Genomic DNA, 25,843 nt, shown 5'->3' with positions numbered 1-25,843 from the left:
CTCTTGCTTTCTGCCTTGTTCTTTGCGAGGTGGGAGAGTGTTATGTAGCCCTGCCCTGTGGAAAAGAGGCTTTTTATATGATCTATGGGCTGCGATGAGCAAAGTGTATGGGTTCTCCGTCAAGACGTGACTGACCGCTAAGAGCCAAAGTTAAAACAGTTTGTCAAGTCAGGGTTTTTTGTTTTTTTTGTCTCTTTGGCGTATCCTTTTAACCTCGGTAGATTCTACTCTTTCAGTTTTCATCATCGATGCTCATTGTTGAACTAAAACACGGCCATGTCATTCCTTGAATAGCTAAAGCAAAGTCCTAGTTTGTCTGTCCCGCACGTCTGTTCCTGCTCTCCCGACATTTGCACTTCATTCGCATTATGCTTGTTATTCTAAAGAGAATTAAAAACAACAGCTTAGGTTTAACCTAGTGTCCTCTATTTTGATCTCTTTTTAAACATTTGGGGGCATTAAACATTTTGTTTGCAAGGCGTTCTGTGGTAATAGTCAGCCTAAACGCATTTCAGGTTATTTTTACCCTATTATCTGAAAAGCTATGAGAAAATATGTAGTTACAAGATGTTTTTCTTAATGATCTAATGATTATTTCGTGGCAACAAAGTCAGGTTGGCATCTTTCCAATGTCTTTTGAGTAACGCTTCTATCCGGCACTGTAATAAAGGTTGATAAACATTTTTTTTTTTATACCCCCACCACACCTCTGTGGTTAAGCCAAGAACAGTGAGGAATGTTGTTTTGTAACATTTTCAGAAGTCCTCATTCAGCATGTCTGCTCGACCTTAAAGCGCTGCAAGCCCAGCTCTTTCACAACCCGCAATGTCCATCTACTGCCTTTCTTTCCCGACTCTGGTGCCTTGTCCCTGACCATTGGTCTAGGAGTGTTGCAACATCGTGCAGACTGGTCCCGGCCAGCGTTTTCACTTGGACTGGCGCTCACCCTTGCTCTCGCGCTCCTTGCGCCCACGAGGTGAACTCGTCGAGCAGTAGTCGTCAGCGGTGCGGTCTGCGTGAGCGCTGGGACCGACGCGGTGGATACGGCCCCTCCCCACCGCCACCAATCCCCTGAATGGGGACAAGCGAAACTCGACACTGCAAGCAGAAGCCCCAGCAGCGTGAGCCCTGGGATGGTGCCGGCAGCCCCATCTCCCAGCCCAGGGCCTGGGCCATCTGCTCCGCGAGGCTGCCGGGGGGGAGGGACTGATTTAATCAAGGTTAATGTTCCATTCCTAAGCCTCTCTCTCTCTCGCTCTCTCCCCCAAGATGCCACCCTGCTTCCAACACAAGCACCTTCCCCAGTCTTCCTAGTGTTGATACATAAACAGCCTCCGCTGGAGACACGCCGGGGCTCACGCCCATGTGCCTCTCCTGGGCACGGAGGCTGGCACGCAGGCCCGTGCGTGTACAGCACTGCTGCGGTCTGCCCGTCGTTTTCCGCTGTGCGCAGGTTTCTATTAAAAGCTTTTGACTGGGCCCCCTCTAGAGAGAGTGTGTGCTCATGGACCACTGCTGGAGCAGTGAGCTCAGAGGCCAATTACTGCCGGCAGGCCTGCACACAGGCAGCCGCTGTAATTAAGGGCGATGGAGAACAGTTCTGGCTGAAGCAGCAGCCCCGCTTAGTCCCCATCACGATATGAAACGCAGTAAAACAGACCAGCAGCTTGTGCTTCCTGCAGACTGGAGAGTCTCGCACATAAAAGCCCTGATTACTTGTAAAGAGTTCAGCGTGACTGGGCTGCCTCGGAGCACTGAGGCTAAAATCAGCACCGACTCGAGCCGCTTAGACAAAATAGACTGTGTGCTGCCGAAGCTTTTTACGGAAACGCCGGTTCAGGGAGAGTTTGTTTCCGTTATGCAGATCCAACTTCTGTGGTCCTGGCTAAGGAAAGGTCTTAAAGGAACCTTCCAAGCATGGGAAGGATTTTTCCGTACTTTAGAAAGTGAATGCGCTTCCAGCTTGTTAATTTCGAGGCGCCAGTAAAGACCACGAAGTGCAAAAGGCTTATCAATCTGGGAGACCTGGAATCTAAACGGCTTTATCTTCCTGCCTTTTATGGCGAGTTTTATGGCGGACAGGAAATGGCTGCCCAGTAAATCAGTACAGAAGGGAGTGGTATTGGCACGGTGGCTGCCAGCTTTAGGCAGCGCTCCAACTCTCCGTATGGCCCCTCCCCCTTTGCTCCTCTTCGTCTTCGTCCTCTTGGCGAGTCCGTGAGATGGCTGCCAATACGTTTGCTGATACGGTGTATCGATTCGGGAGTTTGGATCGCAGGACCTTTTGGCCTGGTTTTGGAATCCAATAGCCGGGAGGCTGCTCCTCCACCCAGGGGCCCTGATGCGGTATTGATCACGTTCTCTATGACTGCACCTCTTTTCTGCAGACTTTAAACGAACTGACGTGTTATATATCATTCCTAATTGTATCTCATTAGGAAGAGGAATTAGCATGATGATATTGAATTCCCTTCAGATGCTTGCCTGGTGTCAGATCACAATAGGGACACTTATTTTTAAAAGAATTTCTGTTATATGTTCACAGTGAATCTTCATGACAGGAGTCTTTGTTTCAGCACAGAGGAAGTTGTTGCGCAAGCATGCGTCAGCTAGGGAAGTCAGCTTAGGTGACGTGAGGAGAGGTGAAACGTTTGTGTGGCTGGGGGCAGGGCTGTCACCTTTGCAAATAAACACCTCAGCTCTGGTGCTGGCAGGGTGTCATGAATGATGCCTCGTGAGGCAGCCGGGAGAACAAAGCCAGTGGCCCAGCCATGGAGTGTGTGTGTGTGTGTGTGTGTGTGTGTGTGTGTGTGTGTGTGTGTGTGTGTGTGTGTGTGTGTGTGTGTGTGTGTGTGTGTGTGTGTGTGTGTGTGCGTGCGTGCGTGTGCGAGTGTGTGTGTGTGTGTGTGTGTGGCGCGCTCACAGGCCATCCGGATTTGTAGTTGTGAATGGTGGGTGCACACAGTCAGCACATGCACACCCATCCCCCGCTGCCATAAACTCCTACTCCCTCCCCCGCACCTTCTAAAGAAGTGGCTCAAATATTAACACAGACAGACAGACAGACTGAGTAAACACTGGGCCCTTTCAGGCCAGGCCTTTCCCAAAGCAGCCACCGACACTCATCCAGGTTCCGGGTCACTCCTGCCGACCCCCTGCGGCCGAGACGGGAGCACAAGCCTGATACCTCGGGACACACACCACCTGTCAGTACGCTAAAGAGAGCAGGTGAATGCTGTCAGTACGTTAAAGAGAGCGCGGTCGAACTCTCTTAGTACGAACGTTAGAGAGCGAGGGATGGAACAAACGCGCAGCCCCACGGGGCTGCTCCTTTGGGATGGCAGCCCCTTTAGGACACCGATTCGAAAAGCATGTTTTTTAAAATGTCTTTTTGTCAGCCAGCGCGCGCACAAGCTGAGCGGAGCATTCCACAGCGTCTCGTTATATTTTCATACCCGGTTGACATTTTCCTGCGTCTACTGGAAAGGTCAGTCCGGGATCGTTATCAGCTCCTCTTTTATTGTGTTGTCTTCATTAGAAAAACATGGCCTTTATTTAAAGATGTCTCCTCATTTTAGCTCTTCTTGTTAGCTATTGTAGGGGTTTTTTGGGTACCCCCCCCCCCCCCCCCCCCCCGAATCCCACCTCATTCCCATCACCACACGATGCTGGCACCATTCTCACGTTGTTGGAGGTCAGAATGTCAGAAGGCAGGTCTGTCACCCAAAAGAAACGTAACACCCAGCACAGGCAGCAGTCAGTGGGAATTCTAGTTAATACCAAACCTATTGCCTTACATTAAAATAAAACCCCCTTTGCTCGATTCCTTAATGTGACCTGCTGAAACCTGTAGACATGAATCACAGTGATTCTGTGGCAGTAATTTTCCATGGTCAACTGTGTGTGTATCTGGTGGTTATAACACAGTCAGCGTCTTTTGCAGGCATATGGTTTACTGCAAAGATCAGCGAGATAACATTTCCGTAGCTGTCTCAGCACTCGTGTGGCTTCAGGAGCCACTGGGGTTCTTTTGCAGGCTGAGGGAGGAACGCGCACAGACTCTCCACTTCCCAAGGCCCCTTCTGGGAGACTGTGACTGATCAGCTATGCTTTCTGGGAGTATACAATCAGTTACCTAAAACTGTGCATCTGAGTCAACCTGACCATACCGAATCAAAGGGAATTTTGCTTCAGCTGGTACATTTTATGGCTCCAAAGCAGTGTGTAAAAAGTGAAAACAATCCAGTTTATGGGACTGTATCTGAACATATCGATTATAGCTTTCAGCATTAGAAACCGTTCCAAACAGTTCAGATTCATTACCCATCTATTACCAAATAAGTTTCTATGAGCTTTTAATACAAATCAAAAGACGGCAAATTGTTTTAGTCGGGAGTACTAACTGAATTCAGTGTGACCCTCACCGCTTTTAGGAACCAGGAACAGACTAACATGACAGGTAGGCTCTGTTAAGGGGGATGCAGGTTTTAAAGTTGGAGATAAAGCTTTCAAAGAGCAGGAAATCCAGTGGAAAATTACATTCACCACACCCCATGTCACCTTTATCCATAACTGTCAGCTCGCTCCAACCCCCTGGCTGTCACGATGAGACAAGCCAACTCCAGACGTGCTCTTATGCAAGCGCGTCTAAATTCAAAATGTCACTTCAAATATCAAGGGCACATAATATTGGATATTCAAGTCCGTGTGTATTGACGTCTCCAGCCTTGTTTTTGAGGGTTTCAATGAGTTGGCTTTGGATCAATAGACTCCTAAAGACAAATTAACAACTCCAGCCATGATCCTGTTTTGTGCTTGTGGGAAGTTAGGCTAAAAGCTCTGGGTACAGTCTATAATAATGTGTGCTGTGTCACTGTGGGATGTAGCAGATGGCTTTAGCTGTGTTTCAAGTCTACACACGCACATCTGTTCCTGCTGCTCGGTGCTCTTTTTATTTAGGCAACAGTGTGGAACACAAGCCAGCTTCACATCAAAGCTTGCTAAACAATAGCAGGAGGGCACAGTTCTGCAGCCTCTCCATGACGACGGACTACGCCACGCTCACCAGCTAGACAAATCAAAACAATTTAGTCTTATAAAGCATCAGCACCGTTTAATCACCCAGCTGTTTAACCTGTGACGAGTGTAACTGAAGAGGCATCAACAGATTGCCTGAAACGGGTTTTGTCTGTTGAGAGCTACGCTGAAACGAAGCGCTTACTCCAGGTGTTGTTTCATGTGGCATAATTCAATATATATTTTAAGAGTGCCATAAAATCACAAATGGTTTGATGCTCTCGCTGAGGAACTGGATAGCGTGTAATTAAACACAATCAGTCAGGAACCAAATCATCAAGATCTTTAGTGGAAGCCATTCCTGATTAGCAGTAATTGTGATGTAGCGGTTGCCCGTGAGCTCTCTGCCACCTGGGTCCTAAACCTCCCTTCCACACTGCCTGGGGTTGTAGAGGTTCTGCCTGTGCCATCTGTGACTTCCAGCACCTTCCAGTGATGAGGTCAGGGCTCATCCCTGTTGCTCTAATCTGACCATTCTATCATCCTATTATTACTGAAGCTGGTGGTGGACAGAGCACTGATTTGGGCACACACACATACACAGACTGACCCACAAACTGAGACACAAATGTGAGCTTAGTAGGCCTGATAGTGGATAGACGGATAGAATACTGATGGATTTCATAGTTGAAAGCTGCTATTTCTGCTTAGGGATTTAGGCTTGGGTGATCTCGAGTACAGATTGCAACTTTGAAATATCGTCTGTACAGAGAAAACACCAATATGGCCCTGATGGTGCACTCATATTAGTCTGTGAGGTATATTGTGACATGGTCTAAGTTTCAGACTGTATTATGAAACATCATCAGAAGGTTCCAGGTCTTCCCTGTGGAGGAGACGAGAGGCTCCTGGCCTCGCTTTCACATCCAAATGAGCTGAGGAACGCTAGACAGGAGGTGCAAGTCAGTGGTGGTGTACAAAGACCAGCTACACACCACTTTACTTGCACAGTCATACACACCGATTCATCTCGTATACCTCAGGAGTTTGTGCCAGATGCTCCGTTTGCCTGCTGTCCCATTCATGTCAGAGCAGAAGATACCGTTACAACTCTTTTCTCTGCTGGAGAGAGTTGAATGTGAGAGGTGCGGATGCCTCTCTGCAAACTCTGAGTCACGTCACGTTAGCCGATTACAGGCTGTTAACTAGGTACGGCAGGAAATACCATTGCAGGGAGGGATCTGTCTCCTGCCAGATCCGACTTACTGCTTAGCACAAATACACACATGTAACAGTTGCCTCTTGTACCTTGCGAGAGAGGCTTTGATGCACACCAGCAGGTACAAGGGAATCTACTTTACTACCCCAGCACTTCAATAAATCCCTACAGAGGAAGTGAATGATGAGAAATTTGAGATTGCTTCCTCATATCTGGACCAACAGTGCACCACCTCTCTCAGCTAGTTTCCTTGACACAAGCCAGAATCTGCTGTGGGTGGTCTTGTGGCTTGAGTAGCAGACACAGGGATAGCAAGCACACCACTTTACTTTGTGTGCTGAGCCAAGATGGGATCACTAGTAGTTTTTTCTTTTAGAAATTTAGCAAGAAGGTATAAAATGTCTGACAAATGTGCATGAGACAGGAAGATTGCACCCTGGCAACGATAGCTGGGAATAAAAGTCCTTGAGAATTGGGAACAGGACCAGCCTATACTCGAATCCATTTTGTTTAACTTTTAGCTGAACACCGAGCACTGAAATATTCTATTAATGTGAAATTGGGTTGTGGATTAGTTTTACAGAAGCCTCTTAGAAGTAAGGCAGCTCTGACCAGACGTGCGGAGATAATCAGGGGTTGTCAGTACTTAAATGGGTTCATGCCAGTGTGATATTCTCTGCACACTGGCAAGTATCCATTTGAACAGTTAAAAAAATAAGGATTTCAGTAGCACTGTATGACAACCTCCCGTCTTGGTTCTTTTACAAATCTCCAGTATTTTGCTGCCTGTGCAGAGAAAAACAATCAAGTAGGAATGTTTATTCATTATATAATGAAAGTTCACATTCTTTATATTACTATATCCAGATTTAGTCTAAATGGTGTAATTTGATTTCATTCAGCCCCTTCGTTATAATGTCAACACCCAAAGAGTGATTTACCCAAGACTTTCAGTTTTCATCAGGTCGTCAACCCTTAGGCCATCTGCTGTCCTATTGGACAGAGGAATGAACCTCCTGGCCCTGAAAACCCCCTGACCACTGCGGTGACCTCTGTAGGAGGCTGGCCCTTCTCTATTCTCCTTTGCGGTGTATCTGGTTGGATTTCACGTGTGCCAAATTGCAGTGCGCTCCCACTGGGCCCTTGTGTGGAAGCAGAGATTGGTGGGGGCCGGCGACAGTACACCGCTCCTCTTTAATCGATAGCTCCAGGGTCTCCCTCCTGCCAGGCTCCAGCCCTGCCAATCAGCCGCTCTTAGTCACCGCGTCCGCTTCAGGCCGGGATGAGAGGCCACGGCGCCTCAACACAAACGCCACATACGGTAACTGAAGGCGTAAGATGGTTCGTTGTCGTGTAAAGGCACTGTTCTGTGTACATCTGTGAGAATTACATCACGCGCTGCTAATGCGACAGCACCCCGTCATACGTTAGTCTTCCCTTACACCCTCCATGTTCGGAGCTGAAACAGGACACTTGGAATAGCACCTTTGATGGCGTATTCATGACCACCTCAACCGGCTAAGAGGCCCCGTGAACGAGCCCTTGGCTGTGTGTTGTCTGATGTGATCCAGACGGAAACTGAATCTCTTTCATATTCCCATGAGTCCTTTTGGCTACTGCCAAAGCCAGAACACTAGAATACCAGGTTAATGAGTCACAAGGGATTAATGCAGCTCAAATGTGGCATAGCTAACATCCAGGTCCAGTGCTTCTGTGTATCTACTGCAGAACTCACAGTTATAGGAATAACTATGTCTGGTTGCATGGCCATTTGTGAATTTCTCAGGCTTTTTTTTTTTTTTTTTTTTTTTTTTTTAAGTATTACACTTGTTGTTTTAAGTGCAACAATGTTATACTTTAAAAAAAAGGTTTCAATTCTCATTATTTTCCTTGAAAAGACTCATGGTAGAGATTGCTTATATGTCTATTGTGTGTGTGTGTGTGTGTGTGTATGGGGGAGTGGGGTGGGTTGCTGTTCTGTGCGCACACGCGTGTGTGTGTATGGGGGAGTGGGATGGAGGGCTGTTCTGTGTGTGTGTGTGTGTGTGTGTGTGTGTGTGTATGGGGGAGTGGGGTGGGTCGCTGTTCTGTGCGCACACGCGTGTGTGTGTATATGGGGGAGTGGGATGGAGGGCTGTTCTGTGTGTGTGTGTGTGTGTGTGTGTGTGTGTGTGTGTGTATGGGGGAGTGGGGTGGGTCGCTGTTCTGTGCGCACACGCGTGTGTGTGTATATGGGGGAGTGGGATGGAGGGCTGTTCTGTGTGTGTGTGTGTGTATGGGGGAGTGGGGTGGGTCGCTGTTCTGTGCGCACACGCGTGTGTGTGTATATGGGGGAGTGGGATGGAGGGCTGTTCTGTGTGTGTGTGTGTGTGTGTGTGTATGGGGGGATTGGGGCAGAGGGCTGTTCTGTGCATGTGTAGTGTTACAGTGCCAGCCTGTGTCATAAATATGGGCTGAATCATCTGGAAGTGGGACAGGACTAGAGTGTGTGTGTGGAGTCGATGCAGATTTTCTTTATTCTAGTGTAAGAGCCGTCGATGCGTGAGTCACCTACTCCGTCCTCAGCTTTTAACAGGAGCAGAACAGACTGTTCTTTTCTGTGACTCGCAAACACGCTAATTCTCTGAGCTGGTCTCTCAGTGTTTCTGACTCACTCACACACGCACGCATTACTGTACTAATGCACTATGGACTGTACAAATGTCTCATACATCATCAGGACAGATTACGTGAATAATCTGTGCAGAACCTTCTGGTGCAGGGTGTGGTTGTGTGTGTGTGTGTGTGTGTGTGTGTGTGTGTACAACCTTTTCTTAGAACACGCTCAGTTATATTGGCTTGAATGCTCTGCACTTGTTTTTCTACTTGCTTGAACACAAAATCTACCTTTGACTGAACACATTACACTTAAAAAAAGATAAAAACCGCAAATTTTCAGATAACTGACAATGATTAACATTTACAAACAATTTCTCTATAAAATGTGATTGTACGCCACACCTCATTTCATAAAACTACACTCCACTGTCAGCTTTACTTGACAGGTGTTTACACTGGTCAGTTACCTTAAAACAATGTTACACTCCATATCCACCATGTGCCTATATCCATGTTCAGATATCCAGATGTGATTCCTAAGATAGTCAGAAGTATGTGATCTAACATTGTCTAAGTACTTCATAAAACATAAAAGGTTATTAATGGTCAAGTTACGGTGTGGCTTTGGAACAAGTACATGTGCACCACCTCTAGAAATCAAACAGTTACCTTTGCATTAGAGGTCATGACCTTGTCCCAGGCACACACAACCTAATCATGACCCAGCAAACACAGCGCACATAACCTAATCATGACCCAGCAAACACAGCGCACACAACCTAATCATGACCCAACAAACACAGCGCACATAACCTAATCATGACCTAACAAACACAGCGCACTCAACCTAATCATGACCCAACAAACACAGCGCACATAACCTAATCATGACCCAACAAACACAGCGCACATAACCTAATCATGACCCAACAAACACAGCGCACATAACCTAATCATGACCCAACAAACACAGCGCACATAACCTAATCATGACCCAACAAACACAGCGCACATAACCTAATCATGACCCAACAAACACAGCGCACATAACCTAATCATGACCCAACAAACACAGTGCACATAACCTAATCATGACCCAACAAACACAGCGCACTCAACCTAATCATGACCCAACAAACACAGCGCACATAACCTAATCATGACCCAGCAAACACAGCGCACACAACCTAATCATGACCCAACAAACACAGCGCACATAACCTAATCATGACCCAACAAACACAGTGCACATAACCTAATCTTGACCCAACAAACACAGCGCACATAACCTAATCTTGACCCAACAAACACAGCGCACATAACCTAATCATGACCCAGCAAACACAGCGCACACAACCTAATCATGACCCAACACAAACAGCGCACACAACCTAATCTTGACCCAACAAACACAGCGCACATAACCTAATCATGACCCAACAAACACAGCGCACACAACCTAGTCATGAGCCAACAAACACAGCACACACAACCTTCAAATAAAATCCTTCAAATTTTCTTTAGATGGATTTTGAGTGCAATACTTCTTCAATTAAAGCAAATATTTGGTTTCTTGTTGATGGTTAAAGGATGAATCACTCTATTTTTTTGTGATTTTGTGATTTTTTTTGTCCAGTTTGTTCTTATCTCAAAGTGTGTCTGAGTAGTTTAGGCCTGCATTATCCAGTTATTTTAACTGAGCATATCTAAGGACAAACCTCAAATTACATGTACATGTTACAACTTCATGGTGGCCCCCTGGTTACTGTATGCAGATTTGCGTGCATGTTGAGCCAAACCATCTAAATACTGCCATCTTGTGGAGCAAGTTTTAAACTACCACAGTTTTTGTTTTGCTTGTTTGTTCTTAAGGTAAAATGATTCTGACGCACAATAACTTCAGATCTGTTGATTGTTAAATTATAAATCCCAATAATTTCCTCAGAGAGCTTGTCCTGTTTGAGTGGAGTAGGTGATGTGCCATGGCCCTGTTGTGAAATTGTCCTCTATTTGATTCAGTCTGCTAGAATTCCAATGCTATAGCTTACTTATAAAGCCTAGGCCTTCTCCCAGTCTGCCTCAAAATGAAAAGATCAGATTCACCAAAGTAGAATGAGGTGAAACATAGAAAACTATCCATAGCTTACTTACCCAATTGGAAAGCGTCACAGTTTATTGGACTATGTCAGTATCTGACTGACAGTCGTCTTTCTTGGGGTCTCTTAGCAACACCGTCTAGTTCACGGTTCAGTGTACTGCATTTCTGCTCCATATGTGTACCATTTTCTGTCTGAGGACTGTGACCAAGTCTACTACTGGAACATAATGATGCCTTTATCTGTGTGTATTTGTACATTTACAGCAGAATGTAACAAAATATTTCACTTTTTTTTTTGCTAAGATCTCAATGATCAGTTGCAGTACCTGCTCAGAACCAGTAAAAACAATGAGCTTAATGTCATGTTTTGTCTTGTTTTCATTACATCTCAAATATTTACTGAGGAGATTTCTGTTCTGAAAATGCATTCAACATAATGAAACCTGCAAAAGTGCTGAAACAACTAAGTACTGACTGATGAGGACTGACACCCACCACTGATTTGATGCCCATGTAATGATGTCTGCACTCATCACCACAGATACCTTTCAAGTCTTTAAACCACATTTGGGTTAAAAGATTTGTAATATGTGATTTTAAAAGTAGTTTGATAGAAATGACTAACTGAAAAATGACTCATTACTTAGGTAAAACCTGCCCTTTACACCATGAAAGGCACTTGGAGCTGGATGTTGGAAAATATACCCAAGATTTGCATAATGTATATGACTGTTACTTTAGACAGCCATGACATTCATTTGTTCTACTACCATTTTCAAGATTAGACTCAATATCACATTTAAAAACACCAAGTATTGGAGAGAGAGGGCTATAGAGGGAAAGTGTGTGTGTGTGTGTGTGTGTGTGTGTGTGTGTGTGTGTGTGTGTGTGTGTGTGTGTGTTGGGGGAGGGGGGTGCGGGTGCGAGAGAGAGTGTAAGAGCAAAATAAGTGACAGAGTAAATGTCCATATGTGTCAAGATGGAAGAGTCTGGTAATTTTCCATTCCTTGGCTCATGTAGTTTATGTCAGTAATCAGAACCTTATTAAGTATTAAGTGCACAGCAATGTCTTTGGAACAATATGGATGTTCAGTGCTGCTTAATGTAACAGAAGGATTAACTATGTCTTTGTTTATTATGCAAGATGACTGAGCTCTTAATTCTGTATTGTAGTTTCTGTAATAGCCTCTATAATAGTCACTAGCTGTGGGCAAACTTCAATTGTTATGACCAAGTGATTGGAGGAAGGCGAAATTTAATCCTGCGAAGTTTGTTTGGGGGGGTGGGGGTCATTAAACTGTACAAAACTGGTTCAGCTATTTGGCGTGTTGTTGTATTGTTCATGTACGGTTTGTGCTTTTTTTTTCTCTTTTAGAAGGCATTTGTTGTTACTCCCAACCTTCTTGATTTCTGTGCTGTGCACACCATTCCCTGCATGAGTTCATGTCAACACCGTTTACTACATTGTTTACCTCTTTCGGCTGACACTCTTATCCAGAGTGACTCACACGTTTCTCGGGGTGACAGCATGCCTGCTCCGTGGGAACGTAGAGGAGGTTTAACCTAAACGCACATCCTCAGCTGATGTTCATTAATGCCAAGCAAAGTCTGATGGTGCTGTGTGAGTTGCCTGCACACGCCTCTAGATGGCAGAAGCTTCAATGCCATAGTCACAGCGTACACTGAACATTTGGACCTGCCGTGTGCTCTCTGTGAAGGCCTTGGGGATTCGCAGTCTCCCAATGTAAATAAGACAATTCCTCTCCTGTTTTACTAATAACCAAGATATTTGCTATATAGATCAAGCGACTCAAAGTGCTGATGTAAGTAAGACCTTTTTAGGCCATATTTAGACTATCATTTATATATACATTATATTTGAACAATTAGGAGGCCAGATTTGCTAAGTTGCTTTGAAAGTAGCACACAATCTGTGTCCATTCACTTCATATTAGTGTCACCATGCTAATCAGATCTACATTTCTAACTAAAAATGATTTAGGGCAGAGTCATCAACCTCAGACTCGAAAATAACTGACACTTTTCCCACTAGGGTGCCATGTTCCAAATTTACCACAGCAGTTGGGAGATGGGGGCTGTGTTACAGCCTGCCCCTGCGAGGCAGAGGAAATGGGACAGACACTTGGAGGGTTATATGGCGGGCCTGCCCACAGGAAGGCAGAGAGAGGTGCTTTGTGGACAGCCCAAATTGGAATCATGTGCAGGGTTAATTGGTGCCTCCGGTATCAGAAAATATACGCGCAGGCTGTTCCTGCAGAACAGGGGCGGGGGGGGGCCCGAGGGCACAGAGAGAACATGACTACTTTCAGATCATCCTGGTTTTGAAGTGAATTTATAGTAAACCCTCATAAGAACACACCCCCCCTCGCCACGCTCCGCTTTTTCTTTTGACCTCCATCATCCTTATCAAACTTCAACAATGCTTTAGCAGCTTTATGGCAAACTGAACGTAGTCAAAACCAGTTAAAGAGAGTAAGGAAGTTGTCCGGAGCGCCCTTCTCCGTCTAGATGCCTCGTGTGAACGCGACGTGGCGCCGCCGTGGTGACCAGGGAGTCCGGGGAGCGGCTGGGGGCCACACTGCGTGGAGCCGCGCCCCAGAGCAATGGGACAAACTCATCTCAAATCGTTTTTCCACTCAGCAACAAGAGGGCAACTCAGAGCTTTAGCACACACTCACAGCCACGCACAAACCAGAGGCTGTTCGAAAACAAAGACCCATTCCTGGCTTCACGAGAACTCACATCCTGATTTGTGGAGCAGAAGTGTGTTTGTTTTTCCACTGCACTGTATATAGTGTGTGTAATAAAGAGGCTGGGTGCAGCAAAGAACCAAATTTAGAACAGAGCATAACACAGTATGATTACTTTCTGTACTTTGCTTTTAATATGAAGGTACATTAAAATGTGCACTAGCAGCTAGTACAATCGCACAAGTAACCACGAGAAACATTAAGTTGACTTGATACTACCATGAAAGCTCTATGAAAAAAAAGCTGAATCATAAGTTTTCTTTAGGGTTAAAAAAAACACACCCAGCTATCATAGTTTTAAGGGTTTTCTATTTTTGGCAGAGTGATTGTGAGCAGCGAAAGGATAAGGGTCAAAGTTCACTTTTTTTTGCACACAGACTGGAATTCCTCCATCATTTTTTCCATTACCCAGAGTGATGAGGGAGGGCTTAGAATCTGCTATCTGCTAGCCAACGCAGGAGAGACGCTCAAACACATAAACACACACACACACACACACACACACACACACACACACTCTCTCTCTCTCTCTCTCTCTCTCTCTCTCTCTCTCTCTCTCTCTCTCTCTCTCTCTGTCTCTCTCTCTCTCTCTCTCTCTTTTCCCTCTGAGTGTTTCCCAGTGGGATATCCTGTTCAGGGCCAGTAGTGTAGTATTTGCAGGAGCTGATGGAACACATTACCTTTGTTATCAGGCTGCACACACAGGGCCTGTGGGTTTCTGCTGCCTTTATTTCAGGGCCATTTCCACTGGCTTGTGTGTCTTTTTCCTAGAGACTCCGCTACAGCTGAGTACAGCAAAGGTACATGAAAAGTGTTATCAAAGATACATTTCCCCTCCTTAAAGAAGATGTCTAGTGAACCTATTTTCTGATCTGTTCCAAAGTCAAAGGCTCATATTTTCACTAGGTGGACATACTGAAATAATTATCACAATCACAATACACATTAATACAGTATAGAAAACAAATAAAACATTTATTTTCCTGTATTATTAAACAACCTATCCAATACTTTCCTCATGTTAAATGCATCACTTTAAAATGACAGGGACAATTTTGTGAATGAACTCCAGCTAGCTTGCTCCCAGTAGCAGTCATTGGTTGCTAGTCACTACCGCATATTTGAGAGTGGTATGACTTTATTTATTTTAGTTGAGAGTAGTATTACTTTAAGCACTTCGACCTGGCTTTGATGATCTGTAGTTTTTTTCCTCCTAAATTCAAAGTATTCACCAATAATTAAAGGGGCATAAATGCTTTTGGATCTCTGTATGAAGTAATTAAGTATACTTTATAAGACTCCTATAGACTTAGCATCAAATGAGCTTTGTCTCACTGTGAGTATGAGAGGGTAGGGTGAGCACATACAAATACATGCGCGTGCGCGCTCACACACACACACACACACCCTCCTCATGCTGCCAAACACAGCTGTGGGCACTTTGAATAGCTTCTTGTAGCGTGTTTGTCTCCCCGTTCCTGTTGCGGAGTGTTAATCTCCTCTTCCCCTTTGCAGAATCTCAATGAGGCGTGTTGGAAACGTTAGTGCCTTCTCCACTAGAATGGCCTTCTCTCCGTGGGGAACGTCACGCCGTGTATTCAACAGTCTACTTTATTTTTTCTATCACAACAGTTTAAAAGCATCACATGCAGCATGCAGCTTTTAATAAGAAAGGATTTCAGTTCAAACACACTACAGAATATTTGGTAGCATGCTCTATGATCTGATATTTACAGCAATCAAAATATACAACTTGTTTCGAAATTCCAAGACAAACAGAGGGGCTGTCTGAAGGTCTGGGCACGTGATGAGGTATTATTTTCTGTGTTTAATTCCTCTTACCCTGAGCAACTCTCTTTCAGTGAGCTTGCAGTTCTAGTCTAATGTTTTAATCACGTGACACATGCTAAAGAGCGACACCTACAACAGTCATAGGTGACATACCAGGTTGCATTGTAAAACACATCCTTTTACAGGTCTGATTGGTGACCATCCTCTATGTATTCTCTATTTCCTGTAAATCCCTTTGTAAACTGTGTTTAAGAAAGGGCTATACAAATAAATATCTCTTATTATTATTTATTGTTATTACCCTTGATACAACTCTATGAGAAAAACAATGTTGTTTAACATGAAAAGGCATTTGATTATGGAGCTGAGGAATGCTTGCAATTCATATTCCAGTCCTCTACTAGACCAGCCCATTGGGCAAAGATAACCCAGAGAGATGGAGAAGTACTAATGTAAATGACATTTGCATGAGCTATTTAATGCTTTGAGAAAACTTGAGGCTTAAAGCCTTCAAATATGAATACCGCGTTTTTATACAAATACCCTTTTAAATCCAGTTTGCAAACATCACCCATTCGCATACAACCTGCAGCCAAACTATAAGCCTCATTATGATAGGTGCATGATAGAATGAATTAGGGAAGAAGGAAAAATGTGTGATATGACTGCTTGTTTTCACGTGCTAACGGTGGCATTGCAGATCACTGCAAACAGTGACCTAAAAACAACAACAAAAAAGCACGACAGGAGTCTTACTCACGAATTACACAATTCATGGGTTTGGTCACTATGGCAACATACTTTAAATATACCATATTTGATACAGCTGAATATGCCATCCTCGTTGGTACTCTTCAGCTGTGTGCTTCCGCGGCAGACGCTCCAGATGTGCTCAGGAGAGCGACAGGACATGTATTACTGCCGCAACTTTGCAAGCAGCGAGCGTCTAAAGATGTGTGTCCCCTTCGTCGCCTCTTTGACGGCGCATAAACACCGTGCGCGAGTGTAAACAAGTCATTTTCACTGCATTTGTTTCGTTTTTTTTTTTTATCCCCTTCTTGCACAACTGCATTTAAGCCTCATTTCTTTTTTGAGACTTCACCGGGATTCCGTTTGAAGCAGCCGACACTGCGTTGCCCTTTTAAGAGCTGCATCTTTGCGGCCGCCCGTGACGTCAGGACAGTGCAGGACTCCAGCCTATCCTCCCAAACCATCAGGCGATGGTCGTGGCACAGTCGCGCTTATGGGCGAGCTAGACTTTTTTTCGCAGCGATCGCCAAGGAAACACTCAACGCTGAAATGAACCAGAGCCCGGCGGTCGCTGTGGATTAAAACGGAAACTTTTACGATGGCCGCGAACGGGGAAAAGTAGCCAAAAGCAGCGCCAGTAAGGAGACCCCCGGCGTGCAGCTGAATGCAGACAGGGCTAGTATGTATGCGGCGAGCTGCACAAGACCCGACTGCAGTTTCTAACATAAAGCTTTTTTAAACTAAATCAGCCTCGAGGAACATTTTCCGAGTTTTCCCGTTCCCGGTTTTAGTCACGAAGCGGTCAAAGCAGTTTTGATCCTGTAGTAATTATGGCGGGGAAACTGACATCGCAAGGCACGGGAATATTGCTGGCTACAGCCAACGTTGGATCGCTCTTTGAAGACGTAAGTTTCACTTCCAGCCCGTCTGCTTCGCTTGCAGTGTTCCCCGATCTGGCAGCTTGTTTTGTTGGTTTATTTATAAGCTAGCGAGCCAGCCACCCAGGTCCGGTCCACGCGTGGATCTCTCAGCTGATACCCTCGCACGGTGGTGTGGAGTGGACTCATTCTCGGCAGAACCCACTCGGAGTAGCGGCGTTATTGTCGGGCCCCGGTCGCGCAAATTGCCCGTTTGAAGGCTTTTTAAGGCAGAGGAGCTTGCTTTCTTGTGAGGTATCTTATTTGTATTTTTGGCCACACGTAGTCCAGCGCGGCCTGATGCAAACGTACCTGTCCCAGACGTGTCCTATAAAAGCCTGCAGTCTGTCCGCTTCTCGTGGTTCACGTTTGTCTCCCGTGTCTGTCTCCTCAAGGCTCCGTCCTTGTCCTGTCTGATGTCCTCTTCACTGATCGATGGAAGCATACGGATAGCTTAGACTTCTGGCACTCAAACGTCAGCATATGAGACTTCCACCGGACCATTACATCAAATTAACACTCAGAAATGTGTTTATAGATAACGGGTACCGATAATAAGTAGTGTACCCTAGAGAGACCGAAACAATGAAAAATATATACATATTTTTTGGCCTCTTTCTCTGCGGAACCACGAAAAAAGTTCAAGCTACATCTTGTATGTTCCTGCAGAGAATGTTGTTATTTATTTATTTATTTTTAAATGGCCAGTCACATGTTATGTTTATATTGTAGGCTCATGTTCGTCATCACACCTGTTTGCCTTATACTGTGTCCAGACTTAGTGGCCGCTTGTTGTAGGAAAACCCCAGAACTGCGTCAGTCATGCTGGCACTCCCGGGAGAACTACAAGATCAGCGGGGATTTAATATCTGATACTGGCATTATAACAATGAGAATAAACAATATAATTTATTTGTCCTTTTAAGCAGTTTAACTATAACAGTTAAAGTGTTTGTTATTGCTATATATGTTACCAGACATCATTACTTCCTTGATGGGATGTTTCTGATAACATAATGTTCATAGCTTCCTTGTATGTGTTACACCATGTAACCATGAGCACCTTGTATCATTCCTGAATCCTGTATAAACAGGTTAAGAGCCAGAATGTTCTCTCTCCTCACCAGTGTGAACTTTCAGTCCCAAACATGGCGGCTCAGCCCCAGCCTCGTCTTCTCCCCAGTTATAAATAGGTTTGCTGTCATGAATTCTGAACTTTGGATGTCTTATCACTGTTTTCATGGCACCAAACTGTCACTTGGGTGCACAAGGGAAAGGAAATTTCACCTGCCTTTGTCGTGAGCTCGAACATGGAATTATGCTGGAACGTTTCATGTGTGGAGACTTTGCAGAGCTTGTTACATTGGTACCTAAATTCTCTGACTAGGAGAGGCAGGATTTGCCAGTGGACTGGCGCTAGCTGACTACTGACTGACTGACTACTGACTGACTGACTACTGACTGACTGACTACTGACTTGATCGCTCTTTGATATCATTCAGTACTATACTGCTTGGTCTCAATTTTGCCTTTGTAACTCAGTGCCTGGATGCTATGAGTGTAGTTGTGTAATCTATGCCAGAGCAAACAGATGGGGTACTATGAATGTTATAAAGAAACTGACACTCTTCAGGAAATTGCTTCTTTTACCAGAAAGCCACTGGTTTGGCTGGAGTCCAGAAGGATGTCACGTTGGGAGAACGTCTGCCCTGCTTCTTCTGTAGCCAAACGCTCCCTCTCTGATGGCAGAAGTGGTAGCAGGTTGAAAATAGCCATTAGCTTCATGGACACCCAAGCAGACTCATGTTTCGCTGCATTAGGAAAGATCACCGGGGAGCTAATATCAGGAAGCGGTTTAGAGAATAGAGTTACAAATATTAACTAGTGTACAGTTTGTGTAAATTCAGTCAGTGCAGCTTCAAATTCAGTAAATAAGCTGACAAGTTACTGAAGTAACTAAACCCTTTAACATTTCTTAAATTTAGTGTAGTCTTTATTTTTGTAGCTGTAGCACAGTTCCATTTTAAAGATAAAGAAAAATCATACAAACAAACATTTACAAGAGCATCTCAGAGACCGTACACTGAATGTTTTTGGCATGTCCTATATGATGGAGAAAGGGATACCATACCATGGAACTATATTTTCCATGTTACTTTCATACAAATAGCTCAACCTGTCATGGGGACCTATGCTGCTATACGGTACAGCCCTTTGACCAAAGAACATCTGTTTGCAGGTGGTAATAGATCTCTGATCTCTTTGTTTGAATCAGTCGAGGCCTCCAAACCTAGTGTTACACACAGGCTCAGACACTATTACTACTTCAGGCCACTGAAGTAGTAACAGTGTCTGAGCCTGTGTGTAACACTAGGACCTTCTCTTTTCTTGTATGTGTGTGTTCTAATTTGCCTGTACACATTCGAAGAAAATGGAGTTGAGGCTACATTGGCTTGTTCTGTGAGGTTATCACATTTGGTTAGAATCAGTTACACATCATTTTTGAATATTCCTCTAATAGCAGTTGTTTCTGTTTGTTTACTCATTTGCATAATGATTTTACGGTTATTGTGTAGTTTAATAAACTGAGATACATGGCTTCCATTTATAAGTACAAATGTTGATGTCTTTATCTGAGAATACAGAAGCTTGACTCAAACTGAAGGCGAGGAATAATGGACCAGTTTGACTTTATCGTGTCAATTCAAGTCTCTAAGTTTCGACGGAGTTATGATTTAGTGCTTTTAGCAACGTATAACCCAAGAACTTCGCTGGGCTGCCATCAGTGTGTTTCACACGTCCATGTGGTTACAGGAGCCTCTCTGGGGTTTAGCCAGCTTGGTGTCCAATAGCAGCGGCTGGACTCTCGCTGATAGAGGGGCTCCGTGCGGTTTGTTGGTGTGAGGTTCTCTGGAGTCGAGCTAAGTGATGTGATTTAGAGGTTGGCTGTTGGGTTGAAAGTGTTTAGCTTGGGGCCCGTTTCACAAACCACTGTTCAGTGTTTCCTGGTGGAACAGATGTTGGTGAGGGACTTCGCGTTTTGAGAAGTCACCGATCTGGGCTTTAACGATCAGTCCATCAGTTTGACATGCTTAAGAACAAAGGGTCAGGGTGGACGCTGCTGAATTAACGCTGTATATCTTTATCATGCAAACTTTGAAGTCTTTAAGTGTTGAAAGGAAATAATAATTGATCATCATGACATTCTTAGGAACAAAATGTCAGTGTGGTAGCTGGCCACTGAATTAATGCACCCTGTCATCGCAGATTAGTCTTTGAACTAAAAAAAAAAAAGTCTTTGAATTGGAAAGAAAAATATTAATCGTTTATTCACAACGGACACCTGCGTTTTTACCTATGGAGTGAGCGAGAGGATCACTGTTCCAGGCCTTGGAAAGTCTGCCATGGAAACCTTTGTGAAAGAAAGATGATGCTTTTTGCTCGTGATGATGGCACCGAACAACAGAACAATCGGCATTTGTACCTAAAGCCATTTGTCTCTTTGAGGTTCGGCCCACTCTGTTTGAATTCTTAGCGCTAACCTCCAGCTTAATGCACATACTCTGGCTATGCACACGTCAGCTGAGAGGTACAATAGTCCATTGTCTTCGTGATTTTTAAAAAGTGCCTGACTGTGTGGTCATGGCACACTCGTGTCTAATTGGTCCTTAGAGGCGCGATGAAGAATGATTGTAAAGTTATTTGGCTGATGCTACGTTCCTCATTCAGCTCCTGCAAAAATAGCACAACTCTTTATAGGAGTTTTCCTAAACACACTACACCAATCATGCCGTCTCGCATGATGAACTGAGGCAAACCTTTCTATCTGTGGAGTCAAAAGCTCCTCTACTCCTGCGCTAGTCAGAAAATTGTTAGTTCTAATGAAATGAAGTGACATTATAAATTTATTTATAATTAGTTCTAGTCAAGTGGTTAAGTGGCATTTTAACCATTCTTCCACTTTTCCAGATTTAACGTTTTAGGGTTATTTTTTTGAGCCTAAACGAAATGAATGAGGTTTTCTAGGATTAACAGACTGTCTTAACCTTCATCCATTCGCTGGCATACTTTCTGCAAAAATGTCAGAAAGATGTCCAGCCTAATGTGTTTCCCGATAAATGATCCATAATTCTTTTCAGTGAGCTGCTGGAGTTCATTATTGTGTGTGCTTTCTGTGTGCTTCCTCTATTAAAAGTTAAGTATTTCAATGTTTTGTGCAGGATCTCTATAACCTGCTAGCCCAAGGCACTTAAAAACCACAGGTTTCCAAACAGCCACACTCCAGATCCGCTGTTGCGTTTAAAAGAAACAGGGTGGCTGCCTTTTGCAATACAGCGAAACCCAATGCAGTAATATACAGATTTAGTAAACAAGTTACTACTTACAAGTGGAGCTGCATTCACACTTGCGCTTGAGGCTCTGTAAGACAGTAGGGGAGACTCAAACAGGGGTGAACGGGAGTGACTGGGCTTTTCTCTCCTTCCCTGTGGAGAGGCAGATAAGGAAGCGTGATAGCAGAGGGTGTCTCTGTTGGGGTTTGATCCGGAGTTTTAATCATCCAGGCTGAGCAGGAATGCTGCTGTCCACGCCCTTGGAAGGCCTGCCTGGCACAGATAACCACATTTCCATAACAGCAGAAATGAAGAACACCGATATGAGTGACATGTGGATATATTTTTTTTTTAATATATATATGATTTGGGTTGCCATGGCCTCTCCGTCCTAATCTACACTTACATTTACATTTTTAGCATTTAACAGATCTGCTTGTCTGGAGCGTTTTACAAAAGTGCTTTAGATGTCTTCTCAGGAAAGTATTCTTAGCTAGCACAAAATAATCTGGAATTTCTAGTCTGTTCATCTCAGAATTTTAGATTTTACACCAGTATCCAAGATTCTGTTGAATTATTGAATCAGTTCCCAGTGCCTCATAGATAGGCTGTTTAAGTCTTAAGCACTGGCCAGCCAGCAGCTGCTGCTGGTTCGACTGAGAAAGCAATGAAGCGGCTTTGTTCTGTTCAGTGTGGCGCTCTTCTGGTACGCCCCGGCGAAGGGTGTGTTTAGTCCTGTGGCTCTCTCCAGTCTCCAGTATCTTGCAGGGGGAAGATTTGCTCCAGTTGCTCTTAAAAGGCCCATATCCTACCTTTTTCTTGTACATTATATTATTAATTATATACACATGTATGTTAATTATATAAATCATCATTTTTTATACGACCATTTTTCAACCTCTCTTTATATCGTTAGAATTAAACACACCTTTTCTCATTCAAAAAGCACTCATGGATGTAAGTGGGCGGGGCTATGTGTAAGTGGGTGGGGCTACATATTGTGGACTGAATAGACAGACAATGTGTAAATGAGTTTCTTCTCGTGACATCAGAAATTTATTTTCAAAACTGGCTGTTTTTGATGCTTTAATTCCATATATGGACTATATGGGGAGTGAACAGTGTGTTTTGAAACTTTAACAATATTTACATATTACTTCAAAATTCTTTATTTCAATAAAGGGAGGGAAATTCAGTTTTCCGTGACGGGGGTTCTTTTAAAGTGCGGGAGTACATGACGCAGTTCCTTGATGTCTCTCATGTTGGGGCATGCTGGGTCACACCCCATCTTCTTGGGCCTCCATGGAAACGTTAGGATTCCTTTTCTGGCTTTGCGCTGTGCGAGAGTTCAACTGATCTTCTGACCACGGCCATTGGCCGTGGTCAGCTGTGAGTTGACTGCACGTTGCGTTGCGCGACTGGCAGAAGGCTCCGCCCGTGACCTGTCGGGCGTGAGTGGATGTGATTTGTGGGTGGCACCAGGAGGCAGAGGCTCGGTGTGCGAGCTCTGTACTGCTGCATCGCACTGCAGCGGATGGGTGGGGTGCCGCATGGCGTGGTTCCAAGCCTCCACCTGCCGGGCATGTTCCGACACACTGCATCGAAGGAATGTAAACATGTGTCACAGGCTGAAAGGGCTGTGTGTGTTTGTGTGTGTTTGTGTGTGTTTGTGTGTGTGTGTGTGTGTGTGTGTGTGTGTGAATGAGAATAAGTGCACAGACTGAGGAGAGATCAAGACTCACACAGATTACTCTCTGTTTGATTCCTCTCCGTCCTGTGATTTCTGAATTCCAGAAATTGTAAAGAGTTTGCAGTGTGTAGATTTTGATCTAGTCTGATACTTTCTTGAATTTGCATGTGACGTTTCCTCTTCACCTAGAGATAAATAAACATTCAATGCTTCATACCGGTGTAATCTGATTAAACTCCACAACATCTGATGACTCATTCCTGGGCATGGCAGGTGATTATATAGGTTACTGCAGTGGTCCAGGTTAACTACACTATGGTGTACTATAGTCCAGCTCTTTATGGACTGGCTGTCCATGTGTATTTGCCACATGTGATGGAGAGCAGCTTCAGCCTATCAGGCTGGTGAGGGGTGTATGTGCGCTGCAGAGGAGTGTGTATGTGCAGAAAGGCTGTAGAAGAGAGAGAGGTGTGTGTGTGTGTCTGTGTGTGTGTGTGTGAGAGAGAGAGAGACTGAGCCCTGGAGCTTACTGTGCTGTATTTCCGTCCTCCACACAGGCCTGTGGCCTGATTTAGTTCAAAGACTCCAAAACCGTATCAGCTTATTTCTTTCTCTCTTTCTCACTCTGCCTCTCATACTCTCCTGCCTGCCCTTGCGTGCACGCTCTCTCTCTCTCTCTCTCTCTCTCTCTCTCTCTCTCTCTCTCTCTCTCTCTCTGTCTGTATATTATTCAGCATATCTACAGGGGTTTGTGGGCCACATGTTATCCGGTGGTGAGAGCTCCTCTGTGATCTGGAGCTTCTGTCCCGTGTTAATTCACCAGCTTTTTTTTTCTTTTTCAGCTGTTTTTATTGCGTTCACGGGGTCTTGAGTTGGTTTCTTTAACCTGGTCGGTGCATTAAGGAGGCACCCTGCAAACTGTTTTTTCCATGCTTGAATCTGAGACTCTGAGTGATGCAGACTCTTCTGCGCCACCATATGCAGGGAGGGATTCTGCTTTATTAATGACAGTCAATAAGTGCCAGTATGTACGAAAATGTATCTTTATGGACAGCAGTGAATATGAATCCTGATCAATTTGTTTTGATCCTGTGTGTGTGTGTGTGTGTGTGTGTGTGTGTGTGTGTTTCAGTGGTTCTGGTTTCTCTCACCCATGGGAAGCCTTAGCAGAACCATAACACAGAACTCTTGGACCAACATAAGCATTTGTGAGTTTGGCAAAAGCTGGTGTCCATTTATGGTAAATGTGCAGTAGAGTATATGGCAATAGATTAACGTAGTGTGCCTCTGTGAGTCATGCATTCACACCCCCTCCCCTGCACAAACACACACCCCCACACCAGTCCACCGGTCCTCCTGGTGCTTTGAGATGGACTGTATTCTGTAAACCTCCCAGCCATGCTCAATTGCGTTCTGTTTCCTGTTCCTTTCTCAGGTATGGGTTTCAGGCGAGTGAGTGAGTGAGTGTGAGGGAGCGCGTGTTTTTGTGTGTGTGGCGCTGATGTGGCTTGGCTTCAGTCCTCCGCTCCTGAACTTTGCAAGACACTGCAGCCGTGACGGTACAGATGGAAAGATGGCGTGATGGACTGACGGAGAAAGAGATTGAGGTTGACGGAGAGACAGTGAGAGGGAGATGGAGATGGAGAGGGTGATCAGGAAATGGGGAGACATGTCAGACAATTAAAGGCCCTAAGCACTAATGAAGAGGGAAGGAGTCATTTTGTCCCAGTGGCTCTAGGCATGTGCCAGCCTTGATGAGCACACGACACTGCTGGTGAGTGGAGGACCCAGCCATGAGGGGGTGGAGCCTGCCCCTCTGATGGGGCGGAGACCGCCACACTCTGCTCTGCCTAAGCTCCCCAGGCCTGGTGTTTCCTCCGCCCAGGCGGTGCTGTGCTGCAGAGTCGAGTGGAAAGGTTCTGAGTAATTCTGGAAGCGCGCCCGTAAAAGGGCCAGAATTTCCACTGAAGGTTACCTGGTAAGGCGGGAGGGGTGGACGAGTTGTGTTGCTCCTGCGTTCTGCTGCTGGGTTTGTGCCGTATGCAGACAGGGACTGTGCGCCACACCCCTGCCAAGCGAACAGGAAATCAGGAGGCGCTTTCAGCTCTATACATGGACCATTTGAATTCGGCGGGCCTCAAAGGTTTGCGATGAACTGCCGGTCAGAACTAAGGTTATCGGCACCGTGCTGTTTACCGGTAACTGTTTTCCATTTTCCCCTCTGGAACAATACAGCAGCTGTTGTGGCCTCTGTCCCTTCTCTCTGGGGCCTATTTTTAACCTCTGACAGTGTAGCGTTTCAGCTAAGACATCCTTTCCAACAGAAGGTCCCGGGCTAGCCCTCAACATCACCCTTCCACTCTGTCACTCTGACTAATGACTCAGAGCCTGGCTCTATTTTAAGAAAGATGGAAGGAGTGGGGAAAAAAAACCCACTTCCTCAATCGTGCAGGCTGGTTGGAGTTCATGCTGACGTCGTAGATGTTCCATTGTCTTTTTGTCCAAGTTTGAGAACTAGAAGTGGAGTGTTTTGTTTTTTTCTTTCGTTGTTTTTTTTTTTATTGCTATTACTGTTTTGCCTTTCTGTGGTCTTTAGCGCTTCTGTGTTTTCGTGTGCTCGACTGAAATGGTACAGCTGTGCACATTCCACACAAGGGAGTTT

At 44.9% G+C, this 25,843-nt stretch overlaps 1 protein-coding gene across 4 annotated transcripts in view; it reads left to right on the top strand.

Annotated features, from left to right (window-relative positions):
• Positions 1-16,561: 16,561 nt before the first annotated feature.
• The window catches only part of inpp5a (inositol polyphosphate-5-phosphatase A), a 105,028-nt gene continuing 95,746 nt past the window's right edge, over positions 16,562-25,843 (top strand). Inside the window, exon 1 of one of the 4 annotated variants that reach the window (XM_081724602.1) lies at positions 16,562-17,148. Coding sequence is in view for 3 of the 4 variants with exons in the window: in XM_081724598.1 (XP_081580724.1) it covers positions 17,074-17,148 (75 nt within the window). In the remaining variant the exon portion in view is untranslated. The remainder of the gene's footprint in view (positions 17,149-25,843) is intronic. The other 3 variants (XM_081724598.1, XM_035531373.2, XM_035531374.2) reach the window with 3 other exon arrangements.

This window comes from Electrophorus electricus, chromosome 12, assembly GCF_041902795.1.
Source record: "Electrophorus electricus isolate QZ-2024a chromosome 12, ASM4190279v1, whole genome shotgun sequence".
Taxonomy (NCBI): Eukaryota; Metazoa; Chordata; class Actinopteri; order Gymnotiformes; family Gymnotidae; genus Electrophorus; species Electrophorus electricus.
Note: the sequence above shows the minus strand (reverse complement) of the source record. Positions and strands in the feature narration are given on the sequence as shown.